At 46.2% G+C, this 13,194-nt stretch overlaps 4 protein-coding genes across 4 annotated transcripts; 2 read left to right on the top strand and 2 right to left on the bottom strand.

The window, feature by feature from the left end:
* Positions 1 to 968: 968 nt before the first annotated feature.
* Positions 969 to 1,495, bottom strand: EV420DRAFT_682847 (uncharacterized protein). Its single transcript, XM_060483075.1, has 4 exons — positions 1,397 to 1,495; positions 1,289 to 1,332; positions 1,155 to 1,235; positions 969 to 1,106 (listed from the first exon to the last, which is right to left on the bottom strand). The coding sequence occupies exons 1-4, from the start codon at positions 1,398 to 1,400 to the stop codon at positions 1,050 to 1,052; spliced, it is 186 nt and encodes a 61-aa protein (XP_060328168.1). The 5' UTR covers positions 1,401 to 1,495; the 3' UTR covers positions 969 to 1,049.
* Positions 1,496 to 4,954: 3,459 nt separating this feature from the next.
* Positions 4,955 to 6,364, top strand: EV420DRAFT_1482126 (uncharacterized protein; the record flags this gene model as incomplete). The annotated part of the gene is made up of 4 exons (XM_060469862.1): positions 4,955 to 5,107; positions 5,653 to 5,743; positions 5,818 to 6,081; positions 6,198 to 6,364. 4 exons carry the CDS (start codon positions 4,955 to 4,957, stop codon positions 6,362 to 6,364), a joined length of 675 nt encoding a protein of 224 aa, XP_060328167.1.
* Positions 6,365 to 8,812: 2,448 nt separating this feature from the next.
* EV420DRAFT_1700909 (serine protease) lies at positions 8,813 to 11,737 on the top strand (the record flags this gene model as incomplete). The annotated part of the gene is made up of 15 exons (XM_060479495.1): positions 8,813 to 9,017; positions 9,085 to 9,189; positions 9,250 to 9,412; positions 9,467 to 9,537; positions 10,418 to 10,434; positions 10,483 to 10,532; positions 10,586 to 10,621; positions 10,674 to 10,710; positions 10,763 to 10,859; positions 10,918 to 10,997; positions 11,055 to 11,097; positions 11,149 to 11,251; positions 11,311 to 11,404; positions 11,462 to 11,582; positions 11,637 to 11,737. 15 exons carry the CDS (start codon positions 8,813 to 8,815, stop codon positions 11,675 to 11,677), a joined length of 1,263 nt encoding a protein of 420 aa, XP_060328166.1. The 3' UTR covers positions 11,678 to 11,737.
* Positions 11,738 to 12,478: 741 nt separating this feature from the next.
* EV420DRAFT_682784 (uncharacterized protein) lies at positions 12,479 to 12,897 on the bottom strand. The gene is made up of 4 exons (XM_060483074.1): positions 12,811 to 12,897; positions 12,668 to 12,748; positions 12,567 to 12,619; positions 12,479 to 12,511 (listed from the first exon to the last, which is right to left on the bottom strand). The coding sequence occupies exons 1-4, from the start codon at positions 12,823 to 12,825 to the stop codon at positions 12,487 to 12,489; spliced, it is 174 nt and encodes a 57-aa protein (XP_060328165.1). The 5' UTR covers positions 12,826 to 12,897; the 3' UTR covers positions 12,479 to 12,486.
* Between the last annotated feature and the right edge of the window lie 297 nt (positions 12,898 to 13,194).

Raw genomic sequence — 13,194 nt, 5'->3', positions numbered from 1 at the left:
TTTGGTTGATTTTTCTTGTTGCCCTCGGATATATCTAGCCCCTGGTATAATTTTACCCTCTCGTAAAAGAGTGGTTAACTCTAAAACATGCAATATGCGTTTCGGAGTCGTATTTTGTTCATCAACTGGCACTTGCTGATTTTGATCAAAGTACCACACGATACGCTCGTTCTCAATGTTGAAGTCCTATTTCAGGACTGAGATACCAGGTATCGTCGGATAAACCATAACTTGGTCAGAGGCACATCTTCCCCGGTACCGAATATCGAATTAGCGTGATCTTGCTGACGGGTAGTGGGTCCTCGCGCTCTCGCTTATTTCAGGTAAAAGGCAGTGATTTTCTAGATGAATTCAACGCAGCACCAGCATATTGTCCTCGGTCAACGAGTCTGTCCCCCGTTTCGCCGACCTCAAACCTTTGTAGAATCCGCTCTCGCGCCGCGAAAGTATGGTACTGTATCCGTCCCCCCATCTTAGTCTCAGTCACAACCATCTTACGCTACATTCTGTGATTTTAGGGTACCCTTTACTTTATTCTTTCTGATTGAGGTCAACGAAACCTGAGGTATCAATGAAATGACCCCCGAATTTCCAGTTGCAGGCTGCAGTGCCTCTAGTCATACCCTTCAGACATGCGGAACTCCGTGTACAAATGTTAGGTATTAGCATGGATGATCATCAATTAATATACTTATTCAATCTTGATATCTGACTTTACAGAGAAACGCGAATCTCCCCTTGTCACGTCGTATACCAACCAGCACTTGATCGAAGACCTTATTCAGCACCACGAACAACTGATCAACCTTCCGATTGCTATGGTACTCGAGTCTGCGTCTATTGGGTCAATGGTGATCCGAAAGAAAGAAGCATTTTGTGTTCATTAACAGATACACATTTCGTTGTCATGGAGAATCTACGCGAGGCCCTGGGGTTCCCCTCATTCATCATCATTACACAGCACAGCACCCACATGCTGTCTAACCTTTCGAAACACTCGCGGATCTACGGTCATGAGGTGATGGCAACGCAATACAAAAGTGAACCACTTACGGCAAGGTCATAATTCCTCCATTGTCGCGTCTGATGATAACCATTTGCGTACCCTGTAGCATCTCAGCTGGAAGTACGCTCTTAGAGGATGAAATACTTACATCTGCCATACGGGTAGTGGATTCGACGACGCCTCTAACGAGCTGGCCAGTAGAGTCGTAAAAGAAGACGCGTGAGCCAGCCTGTATGGATAGAGTATGTCGGTGCCAAGCTCAAAGGAGTGTAGGAGACGCACCGGAAACATATTCATAGACAAAATAGTTTGTGGGATAGGGTAGGCTGCAAGACACGTCGATATAAGTACTTTCAGTCTTATTCCCTCGCAGGCCGGAAAATAACACACGCATTGGATTGGCCCCGAAATGATGGAAACTGTACCAGAACCTTGATATCGGGCAGGGTCATTGATAGTACGGATTGAATGCTCCCATGATGCGATATCCATTGCGGTACATAGACCGCTCATCAACAACAGAGATTTCGCTTCAACTATTTGTTAGAGACGCGCGAAAGAGACCCTAAGTGTAGCATTATCGTCATGAATTGCCTTTTCAGGAACCGGTCGGGCTGCGGAAATGGGAGTCGACCATTCGACCAGAATCCTACCAATGCCACCGTCGGAACTAGGATATGTGGTGCGGAGGCTAGTTTGAAAAACATCGTACAGCCAAATACGACCGCCTCGCGACTGTTACTGCCGAGATAGTTCGAGATCAGAAGTATCCTCATTGGACGTCCTACTTCTCGGTGCGCGTTGACACGGTCTATGAAACCACTTCGCGAACGGAAACTAGAAGTTATTATTATGAGTCAGCTAATGTATCCCAGAGCTCGGCCGACATTGTTCAACACCATGTGTAGGCATAAGGGTCATCTAGCTTTCCCAGCAATAATCATATGTGCACAGTGAATGCTGCATGGAATGTCCGAGGGGCGGTACAGAAATGAGGGAAATATTCGTGCGACGAGGCGCTTTGCTCGAGAAAGCCTCCGATTATTAGTCGAAGAGTGACGGTTCGCCATGCCCTGGTAAAAGGAAGATGCATGCCTGGAGAACGATGCGAGTGGGACCTGGATGGGCGAGACTGCACAGAACAGATGCCGTGCGTCGTGGGCGGTTCCGAGTGATAGCGTCGACTGCTGACACCTTCCCTTTGAATTGCAATATGAGTACCGTTAGAAAGTCGTTTTCCCATAAGAGAATAGCAGCAAGCTATACACTAAATGCATCATGTGACAGCTCGCTCGCGATATAGATAGCTCCGTAGAGACTCGAGCGTCTGCAATGTGTACAGCCTCCGCTGCTCTCCGGAAGAAGTGTATGTTGCCGACTTGGGAAAGATAATCAATATGGAGATATTTGCAGAACAGAATAATAGCTCTTACCTTCCACGCGCTTCGCGCTTTTTTTAATGTGAGAGCACATGACGGGGATCAGGGAATGCAGGGGGGCACGGTAACTTCTTTTATTCTCGATGGTGAGGGCGATAGTCTAGGTGCGAGTCATAGTGGGAATCTGGCATATGGATTGCGTCCGAGATACCACTGTCATGCGTGTTCGCCGTGGGGAAGCGTCAAGGTGCGGTGGCTCTTTTGTTAACATGACTGTAGTGAACTGGGACCTTCGATGGCGAATAAGGTTCTAATCGTGCAGACATGACGTTCCAGATGACCGTGTGATGAACGTCTAGATTGCCCCATGCGATGTGGGTACATGCCATCAAATCGACAAGCCAGCAAGTGCACCGTAGACCCTCCTCCAATTGACTTGAGAAACCTTCTTCAATGAGCGCTCGGAAATAGCTTCGCCGACGAGAAAAACAGTCCAGATGTAGATATCCGACCGAGGAGGAGGGTAACTAAGCGTCTAAGGTTGCGGACCATGATGGAGGTATGGTTGTTAGAATCAGGACGAATTGGTACCCCAATATGTTGGAAGGTAAAGTTAATCATCGTCACTCCGTCGGATTTAAGGGGAGGCAGCCAAACGTACGAAAAACCTTTGCATCGACGAGAAAGAGGCCAGCTGCGAGGGTATCTGCAACGCCATCTTTTGGCTGGGATAACAATATAGCATGAACAAGGTTAGTTTAGGAGGATAACAGTTACTCACCTGAACATTTAGCACCACAGCCAGAGCCTTCGATAATAACACGACAGATTCTTCAGTGGCTGGTGCTTCCTATGTTGCTAATTGTTCATTCTGCTATGGGACGCCGCCGACCGGTACTTGTCGAGTTCCACTGGTCACCAAGACAAGTGGGGTGCATACATAATACTTCTAGGGGACATGAACGGGAGAGACTGAGGCCGGAAGCATTGGAAAGCTAGTAAGACCGCATCTTGACAGTCACTACGACGTAATAAAACCGTACCAGCACGCATCAGCTTTTAGAGAATTATTGTTCCCGGCCTAGCTCCCTAGCGTAATTGAGACCGGACAACAAAGGAGAAAGACAAAGGAGAAAACGAGATCCGTACACGCTATCTCCATGGCAATCAATGTATAAAGCAGGGCTGGAAAACTTACTTTCTAAAAGAGTTGAGTCGTAATTTCGATGGGCGGTAAGAGAGGTTGACTGATTATACGATAATATAGTTGCATCAGATGCAAGCAAAACAGCAGATGAAGAAAAGTTCAACAAGCCGCGGAGTTTGAGCGGAAGAGAATATTCGTGGGTGAACCCGGCCCGAGGTTATGCCGCGCCGACTCGGCATCACGGGGTAAGGTTCGGAATTTCCGAACAGCCTACGACAAGCGTACGATGGATAGCTGGTGCTCAGTTGGCGATACCCATGACTGGGCCTTCATAGTTCTCTCGCTAAAAATATCTTTCGGTGCTATATTTTACTTACTTCCTTCGGTCTATGCCGCAGGTATGGGATGAGTTCTAGTATACCAAGTCCTTGGGTCCCGACTCCCAAGGTGCAAAATCCTCGTTCATGCGATGCTTATGTCCAGATAATGAGTGCGAAAACTTAGTGCGTGCTCAGAATGCTTATTTTTTTCTATTCCTGGTGTTCATCTGCTTTCAGAAAAGTCCCATCATTCTCCGATGTCGCCTTCGTCATTCACACCGTATCAGCCATGAGTGTCATTGAGCACAAAGTCTGCTCTGAGATGTATTTTATTCGGAGCCCTTATTGTGTAACCGAATCGTGGGACCACTAAGCCTACCTGGTGACGAGACGTTCGACCGGACAAGCGCCGGCCCGTCCAGGTATGCAAAAGAAGTGTTAGAATTTATACGGGCGTCGACTTCCCAGTTTTAGAGCGAATGTGTACTGACGGCGTCCTCGCTTCCAATCAGGGGATCGGTTGTAGAAGTTTAGCATTGCGGTGGTCTGCGCATCTAGAAATCCAAGTCAAAATACGTTACATCTTATTTGACTCCAGAGGATGTTTCGAAATAACAAAAACTGACCAGGTATCTACAGTATAATCCTTCTGACTTCGCGTTCATGTTTCCTATTGAACTTAACGTGTTAGGTGCCCTTCTCATTGTTATACATAGAGAGTAGCTCTACGTAAATCCTGATTAAGCATCAAATCTGTGTATTATGTGAGTGGAACTCATCAACATCTCTCTCCACATTATTCCTGATTTAACTCGCCGCGAGTGGTTTCTGAAAAAAGCGGAAACAGTCATTTAAAGAGACATCCGACGATACGGTTTCACCGGGTATAAACGACTCGAGAAAAGCACCGTCAACCCAGTTCAGCGCACCTCATGTCGCAGAAGACAGTCAAGACCATATAGCGAAATTTACGTGAGGTATGATCCCCATTGAGGTAGAGACTTCCAAAGCAGCCAGACTCAATAAGGCATTATAAATAATCAAAGGGAAGAATTCTTTCTTTTGACGAGTAACATAGGACTGTAGCATCACGGTAAGGTCCATGCCGAGCGACAATAAGAATGTCAGAGAGGACGCTTGGGAGGAGAGAAATTCGCCGGTGCATTACGGCGGGATATTCGTTGCGTCGGAAATAATTATTACAACGATACAGATGACATATGAGTTGATCACGAGCAAGAAAGGCGGACCTATAGTATTCGAATATCTCTCGATTAAGCCGTTGAACCATTGATATCGTTTGCCCGCAGATCCAACAGGAAAGTCTACACGTCTGAGATCCGGAGTAGGAGCCAACAGTAGGAGCACAATCTTGCACTGGAAGGATACCTCCGATGGAAGCAAGAGAGAATATGGGGAATTGAGTCATAGATTGGTCGTAGACTCGTGGACAATGTAGGCACAAGTAGTTTGGGTATAGCATGGGAGCGTTTATGGATGCATGTAAATTGCCTCCATTAATTGATGATACATTGAAAGAACAGGAGATACGCCTTATATTTCAAGGCTGAGAGATGCATCTTCAACCTTACTGACCAGTCGAATCTTGATGCTAAGTAAAAAGCAAAGCAAAAGGCGATGAAGCGGTGGGCCATCGCAGGGCGTAGCAGATCCGAGTCCTGAAGATAGGGTGCCAGGCTGCCCTGCGTGGGCGGCACAAGATGCATTGAATGGTACCACGGAATAGGGATACTGAGCTTGTACCGACCAACTGAGAAAATTTACGACGATTGTGACAAGGCCAAGAAGATTCCAGGGCGCAAACGAAAAGAGAAAGAGCAGGATCCCCCTGCTCTTCGGAAAAGCTCACAAGTTAACGGATGTCACAGCGGTACATTTGGATTCGAATTGATGGAATAATGGTCTAATGATATATGGTAAAAGACTACTGATCTTTGAATACAGCACCTCAAGTCTGGGCAATGAAGGGTGACGACGTCCAAGGACACCACAACAAATCTATTGATGATGGCGAAGGTGAGAAGTTGAATGGCCTTCGCAATGCCGATTCGTACCCAAGTAACAGGTGGAGCCACAGCGTGCAGTGGAGAAAGCTGCTCCGAGCAGAGACAATATCTGGGATTCAATTCAGTCAGCAGACTGAACTGAGTGAGGGGGCCACATACCCAATTTTCGTTATGGCCTCAAATGGCCAGTCCTCCCAAAAAGGTCCGGCCAGCATACCACATTCACCATCGCCAACTAACCCATCTCAGCCGTTATCCTAACGCTTCCGCAGGGCATCCTTTGTTGGACATCAGGAGGGATACTGATCGAGTTGACAGCACCAGTCCCGGTGACGGTCCGTGCGGGAAAAGTGGCCGAGATTGTCGGTCTTCTAAGACTCTACCTGCGGTTGTGGAATCGCGGTCGAGGTCGAGGTCGAGGAACGAGAAATGGCTGTGAAGCATACAGAGAGATAAGACCGTTTGGACAAATGCCTCCCCAGTAATCAGAGATACGGCGGCTAAAGCAAATGTTAATTCCGTCATAAATGTATTAATCTCAAGTACATACCGAAACGTTGGCGATTTGAATCATGTTCAACGTCGAGGCGAGAAAACAAAAGAAAGCGAAGAAGAACGGAGTCCGAGGTGACGCGAAGAGTATTACTAAGCAGGGAACACGGCATGAGCGGCACGGTCAATTATCGGACTATCACCATCATGCACCGCCACCGAGGTTCGTCGTAAAAGCGGATTCCAAGGGTAGGGAGCTTTTTCGTAGGCCTCGGCGCGTGCGCCGAGTTGGTTTCTGGCTCTGCCACCTTCATCAGAAGCACCGCTTCTTGCCATGGGAGAAGATTTTCGTGCCGAATTTCGGCGGATGCTGAAGCGCTGATTCATGAGAGACATCGGTACGGTGGTCTCACTCTCATCTTCTTCTCCACCCAGTATCCTAAGGTGAGGCGAGCTACGCTCTCTCACTCTTGTCCCAATGTCGGAGATTTGGTATGAGCCTTTTAAGGCAAGTCCCATTAAAAGTCCGCTTTTTTGATTATTTACTTTCCGGTGAGTTTTTAATCGGCAGTGATGTTTCTCAGTGACCTCAGCCAGGTAACCGATAGACCAAACACATACTCTCCAGTCTTAATTCCTACTATAGGACTGTTGTAGACAGACTTAAAACACACCCAAGACTTTCTTTTGTATAGAGTGCGAATGAGGAACCCCTTTTGATATTATTTAAAGGTCAATTAAAAGGCCGACTAAAAACCCGGACTCTTTTCTTTTATGACTCCGCGGCCGATTTCGGCATTATGACCGTTTTAAAAGCCATAAAAGGCTAATGCAGAATGTCCGACACATCCTAATTTACATCCCCAGGCTTCGAGGCGTCGCCTCTCTATTGTATTATCATTGTAATTCTTCTTCCGTGCCTGGTGAGGCTCCGCCTCTTCTTCACTTCTCGGTCGCTTACTCTAGAATAGATTCTGGCTTCGTGGCATCGCCACTTCTGATTTATTAACTATTCAGAACTATTCTGCAGGTAAGCAATGAGCTCATGCCTTCGTGTCATCACTGACAGTTCATATGTTACTGCTGTACATTACTTGTATTATAGCCATTCGCGCACCATAATCAATTGGGGGCTCGGTTTTGAGTTCCCCTTTACGGCTACTGGTTTGTCAGAGTGAGTAGCAGAGGCCTCAGGTTGAATCCTGTATACACAGGACTCGGAATAAAACGGCAGAGATCGGCCCGACGTTATGTAACTCGAAAGTGACAAATTCCCGGACTTTGCCGGTATGTAACTCCTACCTCAACTTGCAACAAATGCAAGTTCCTTTGTTTTTTTGGCGTCTGGTTATCCTCTGCTCCGATCCTCATAGATCTTCTTAATTGCTCTCTGAAGTGATTTCTCAGTGGCATCCTCACTTGCTTGGCTCATCAAACATCGCCGGGAGAGGTTTCTTCCAAGACTCTGCTTATTCTGATATTTGCAGTGCTACCTTGTTCCATACTTACTTACAATCCAGAGAAAGTTATGATAACGCCCTGCCGAGCGTCTGGTCCATACTGTGCATGTCTTTATCTTTGGCTCTATGCTGCAAGATGCTCGTCTGACAGTGTCAAGTGCTTGATACCTCAAGCGGTTCATGTGCAAGACGGATTTTATGCGAAAGACTCAATTCTTCTCGGAATTCGGAGTGATGCTTTGCATGGATTTTTATCTCCCATTCAAGCAGTTGAAATCACAATTCTAGGCAAATCCTTGCGTCATATCCTGTGTGCAACTAGACCTTGGCGCAATGGTTATCTCTCCTCGTTCATTTCATTCTGCATTTGCCGCGGTTTATAGCGCTCTTGCTGACACAACGAGAGATAATTGATATCATCCATGCAGCTGACGTAAAGGTAATACAGCTTTCTCTGAACGAAACATAAAAATCACAATTATCGCTCAGAAGACCTCGACGTTTTCGAGACAAACCCGCAGGCTAGACTTGGCGAAGTCAAAACCAAAGGCGCCAAGTCAATTTCGCACAAGATAGGAGTGTGCTCGCAGCTTGATCAAGACCATGTAATTGCCGAATTAGAATATACACCCTAGTAAGGACCGCATGTTACTAGTTGAACGGTGAACCTTTTACTGATGCTGTCCTACCCCCAGTGAAACCCTCACATTGCGCAAAGTTGACATCTGCTCGCAATTGATGCAACGCGGTATTCAATCCCCTATCGTGGGATGATCTCTTGTCTGTGAATGGAAACACGCCACATGTACCGCGATTCTTCAACTCGTGCCTATACGCGTTGCTACTCTGCACATATCTTTTGTGAGGATAATCCTCTTATGGCACGCAATCTATCGTGATACTTGGATGTGTTTAAAAGCTTCAGTTTTGAGTGGAGAGAAAGACGAGCCTTTCTACGCAATCTGAAATCCTCTTTCGACAATGCTTTCCTTCTTTACGACTACTCTTTCCCTCGTAGCTGCTCTCGCCCCCACGGTATTGGGTGCTCCTCATATCGCGCTTCGTGATGTCCAGACATTTGCTGGGAAGGTCAAGCCGAAAGGATACATTGTCACTCTGAAAGAAGGCGCATCGAAAGATGAACTCCTCGAGGATCTCGGGTCCTCTGTTACTGCTGTGTTCAATCGTACATCCAACTGTTTTGCTGGTAAAATCTCCCGTTCCGCTTAAGTATCCTAGCTGTATTTCGTTAGGTATCCTGGACGACGATGCTCTGAACAGCATCCGGGCTCATCCGGGCAAGTTTTATTCCGTCTTCTATCTCAAATCTATGCTAACCATATTATCATTAGATGTCGGTATGTTCCTCAACGCTAGTACTTGTTCAATGAATCGTGATACTCACTAGTTACGGTCAGAGTCTATCGCCCAGGATGGCATCGTTCCATCACAACCACCCAGTATGCTGTCTTACTGCGATCTTTTTCTCTGGCCCAGTGCTTTACTTTTTGACAGATCCAATGCACCCTGGGGTCTGGCTAGGATCTCCCAAACAAGCTCTCTTGGGAGCTCCGACACCTCGTAAGAACTTCGCTTTCTCATGATTTATTTACCGGCTAATCCCTTCTTTACAAGTGACCTGACCTACAAGTATAACTATGACTCTTCTGGCGGTGCTGGAGTCGATGTCTACGTCGTCGATACCGGTAAGTATCAAGCTCGTATCGAACGAGCAGCCTTCTTATGGGCGTAATAGCGTGCAAAAAATGCGATGAATGCAAGTTATATTTTTTCCAGTCGCAAGTTACTTTTAAGTGCGCAAGTTCATGTCCCCTCCTGCAAGTTAAGTGTTTTCCTATACTGATATACACATCATCAGTTGTTGCCATAGATCCCTGAATAAGATCTGGGGGCGGGTTCTGAGCAAACCGAGATGGCTAGACCGGCCGACATTATTTCGGCGATTAGATATCAAGATTTTTCCTTTGTTGCCGTGATGGGCCAAAATCCTTGGGCATTAAGTTTTGATTTCTTCTACCTTAGCTATTTATTTGACGCCATTTGATGTGATGGAGTCAGATTTTTATTTGTCTTCGATATTTTGATCTCTAAGTTTGATCCTCAGTAGCAAAGCACCTTCAACGATTCGAATTTCGAGTTCAAGGTATGTATGAATGTCTTCTGTGCGATAATTGATTTCTGAACTGGAATGCCTTTCAACCTTGTCCAGACAGTTAACTCTGGATTCAATTGCTCTGCGAGCCAATGATAAACCGAGGTACGATAACCAAATTTCACGGAGTTCCAGGGCTCACAATATGGCCCGCTGAACAGCGTAGGTACCGCATTCGTTCCCAAAAAGTTGACATACGTACGGTGCATCGTCTATAATCAGTTGTCTGGACCACAGCGGGACAACAAATCACAGACTCCTTACAATAGCAAACTTGCTTCAAATGTCCCTTAACTTGGGGGAAAGATTCGAGCGAACTTGCGCACTAATAACCAACTTACGGCCGGAAAAACCTCACTTGCGCGGGCGTGAATTTTTGCACGCTATTACGCCCATACCTTCTTACTCTATAGGTATCTACACTGCACATGTAAGAATAATGCAAGAATTTTCTTAGACATTGCTCACCAAGTTTCAGTCAACCTTTGGCGGTCGTGCGTCGTGGGGGAAAACATTTGGCGGCTATGCGTCTGTCCCTTTTCGCTACCGTTTTACTGTTCATTGAAGATGTATTACTAAAGTAATACTGACGGAAACGGACATGGCACTCATGTTGCGTAGGTTCATTTTTATCTGTATTTATCAAGAGAAACTAAACTCTGACACAAGGGGAACTGTCGGTGGAAGTCAATATGGCGTCGCGAAGGTTTGCTTGTCATAAGGTTTCGCCGCGGCCAACTCAGAATCGTGCATTTCAGGCTGTCAACCTCATTGCCGTCAAAGTTCTCTCTGACTCTGGTTCAGGCTATATTTCCGATATACTATCTGGCTTCGATTGGGTCATTGACGCTGTTGGTTCGTAAACCCTTTATTCCTCCCACAATCTTGGTAATGCATTAATACATTGACACAGAATCCTCTGGTAAACCGTCCATCGTCTCTCTGTCGCTTGGCGGCTCCGTGTCCACTACATTCGATAACGGCGTGGTTACTGTGCATAATTCAACTGTTTCTTTCCTACTATTATTGACATCTTTTACTTTTTTACAGCTCATCAATGCTGGTATCCACGTCGTCGTTGCTGCTGGGAACGGTAAATACTTCCGTGTTGTTCGAATTATTCTTTACTCATTCTTGATTTAAGATGGAACAAACGCATCTGGTACAAGCCCTGCTCCCGTTGCAGCTGCTATCACCGTAGGAGCTACAACTATCGCTGATGCACGTGCATCCTTTTCCAATTACGGGTGAAAAGCATCTCGCTTCCTTCCGCACATGCTCTCTCTGATATTACCACCCAACCCAGCTCTGTTATAGACATATTCGCGCCTGGCCAATATATCACGAGCTCTTGGATCGGGAGAACTACTGCTACGAACAACATCAGCGGAACCAGCATGGTGAGTCAGAAATCAGCCCAAACCACCTTGTCCGGAAATATAATGTCTTATCAATAGGCTACCCCTCACGTCTCTGGTCTCGTCGCATACCTCATTGGGCTCAACGGTAATCAAAGCCCCGCTGCAATGAGTACTCTCATCAAGTCTTTGGGCATATCTGGCGCTTTGACTAGTATTCGTGAGTGTATTTTGGTGTCGATACTTGAATGTATCATCCTGAACCATGATTTAGCTTCTGGCACCTCGAATCTGTTGGTAAACAACGGGTATTAAAGCATATGCAGTACAAATAGTCAAGAATGTCTTACGATTCTCAATGTCATTGTATCCATCGGTAGAAAGGATACCTGTCTTGTCGTTCACCTCTCAACGCCGGCTCTGGCATAACTCTCGTCCACCGTTTCCTTGGGTTTTGACTTTTGTTCGCTATAATTTTGCTTAGTCTTTCCATGGACTCTATCGTTTGTATGTTCGATCTGAATGCACCATTGGCCCTGTAATACTCCCAACCTGACAACGGACTCCTATCGTCTTTTTGGGTATCTGTTCTCTGCAGCCTGTCGTCAAAAGCGGTTCGTATTTTATATCGTTGCAAATCTACAGGCTACCAGGTACCTCGGTACATCATACTGAAGGTAGCCGCCCTCGACTGCATGTTTTCCAACTATTTCACCTTCTTCATTCCAAGAGTCAAGGAATTATGAAACATTTCGACCACAATGCCATCGCAGTGCCAGCGATATTTACTCGGGCAACTTTTTAACTATCGTTGCTTGAATACCTCGGTGCGTTTCCTGAATCGAGAAGCCCTTTCGTCGTCCGGGTCTCGGCCATGAATATTAATGCTGTATATTTAGGGATACTCGTCGCAGAGCCAGAGCCTTCGACGTCTGACAGATGATCGCATTCATCATGGCAAAGAATCGATGAACCCTCTCGCTTGATGTGATACTAGTATCTGCATTGACTATGTTTCGTGATGCAAAAGGAACATCGGATTTTGTTCGCTGCTAGCTGTACTCCGTCAACACAGGAACCCAAACGATGATGCTAGCATATCTTCTCGTCATCACATTCTGAAGCTATTCCTTGAACACACTTGCAGATCTAAGGGCGTTAACGTCAGCAACAGCACTGGTGACTGAAGGAATGGTTTACTTACGGTAAGGTTAAGGTCGCTCCATTGTCGCACTTGATAGTGATCATTTGGGTACCCTGTAGTGCTTCAGTGCCCGAATAATTCATGGAGCCCAACATACTCACATTCGCCGCATGAGTCGTAGATTCTACGACTCCTTTCATGAGGTTACCAGTAGAACTGTAGAAGAAGACACGTGAACCGGACTAGACGAATAGTATATCGCAGTCAAGCTCGAGGCACTGGAAGGTATGCAGAGAGGACCCACTGGAAATTTATTCATAGCAGAGAGTTAGTGGGGTAGCTGTAAAACGGATTTATCGATATAAGTATCCGCCCCACCCTTACGGTCGAGATACTTGAGTACGAAATGAATGAGTCATTTGTGTATTAATCTGGGACGAATCTGGGAAGACAAGCAACTTCGGAATCAGACAGGAACTTGGCATGGATACTCCCATAAACATGCAGCGCATTTATACTTAGACCGTCTTTTTTTCTAGCGGACCGACGTCTTTCATATAATATCAACGGCGAGCGAGAATTTAAGCAAGTGATCGTTGTCTGATGATGCTGCGGGTTCAGGAACAGACTTGTACCCGATCTGTGCCCGGGACTATGGTGCTTTTGTACCAAATTATTGACATTCTGG

This window comes from Desarmillaria tabescens (assembly GCF_030435595.1).
Source record: "Desarmillaria tabescens strain CCBAS 213 chromosome Unknown EV420scaffold_30, whole genome shotgun sequence".
Taxonomy (NCBI): Eukaryota; Fungi; Basidiomycota; class Agaricomycetes; order Agaricales; family Physalacriaceae; genus Desarmillaria; species Desarmillaria tabescens.
The sequence above is the reverse complement of the archived record's forward strand: the minus strand, read 5'-3'. Positions and strand labels throughout refer to the sequence as shown.

Coding starts and splice junctions, on each gene's coding strand:
- EV420DRAFT_682847 (XM_060483075.1), bottom strand. Junction 1,236..1,288: donor TGTCTATGAATATGTTTCCG/GTGCGTCTCCTA, acceptor CTATCCATACAG/GCTGGCTCACGCGTCTTCTT. Junction 1,107..1,154: donor CCACTACCCGTATGGCAGAT/GTAAGTATTTCA, acceptor GAGATGCTACAG/GGTACGCAAATGGTTATCAT.
- EV420DRAFT_682784 (XM_060483074.1), bottom strand. Junction 12,620..12,667: donor CTACGACTCATGCGGCGAAT/GTGAGTATGTTG, acceptor GAAGCACTACAG/GGTACCCAAATGATCACTAT. Junction 12,512..12,566: donor GGAGCGACCTTAACCTTACC/GTAAGTAAACCA, acceptor TAACGCCCTTAG/ATCTGCAAGTGTGTTCAAGG.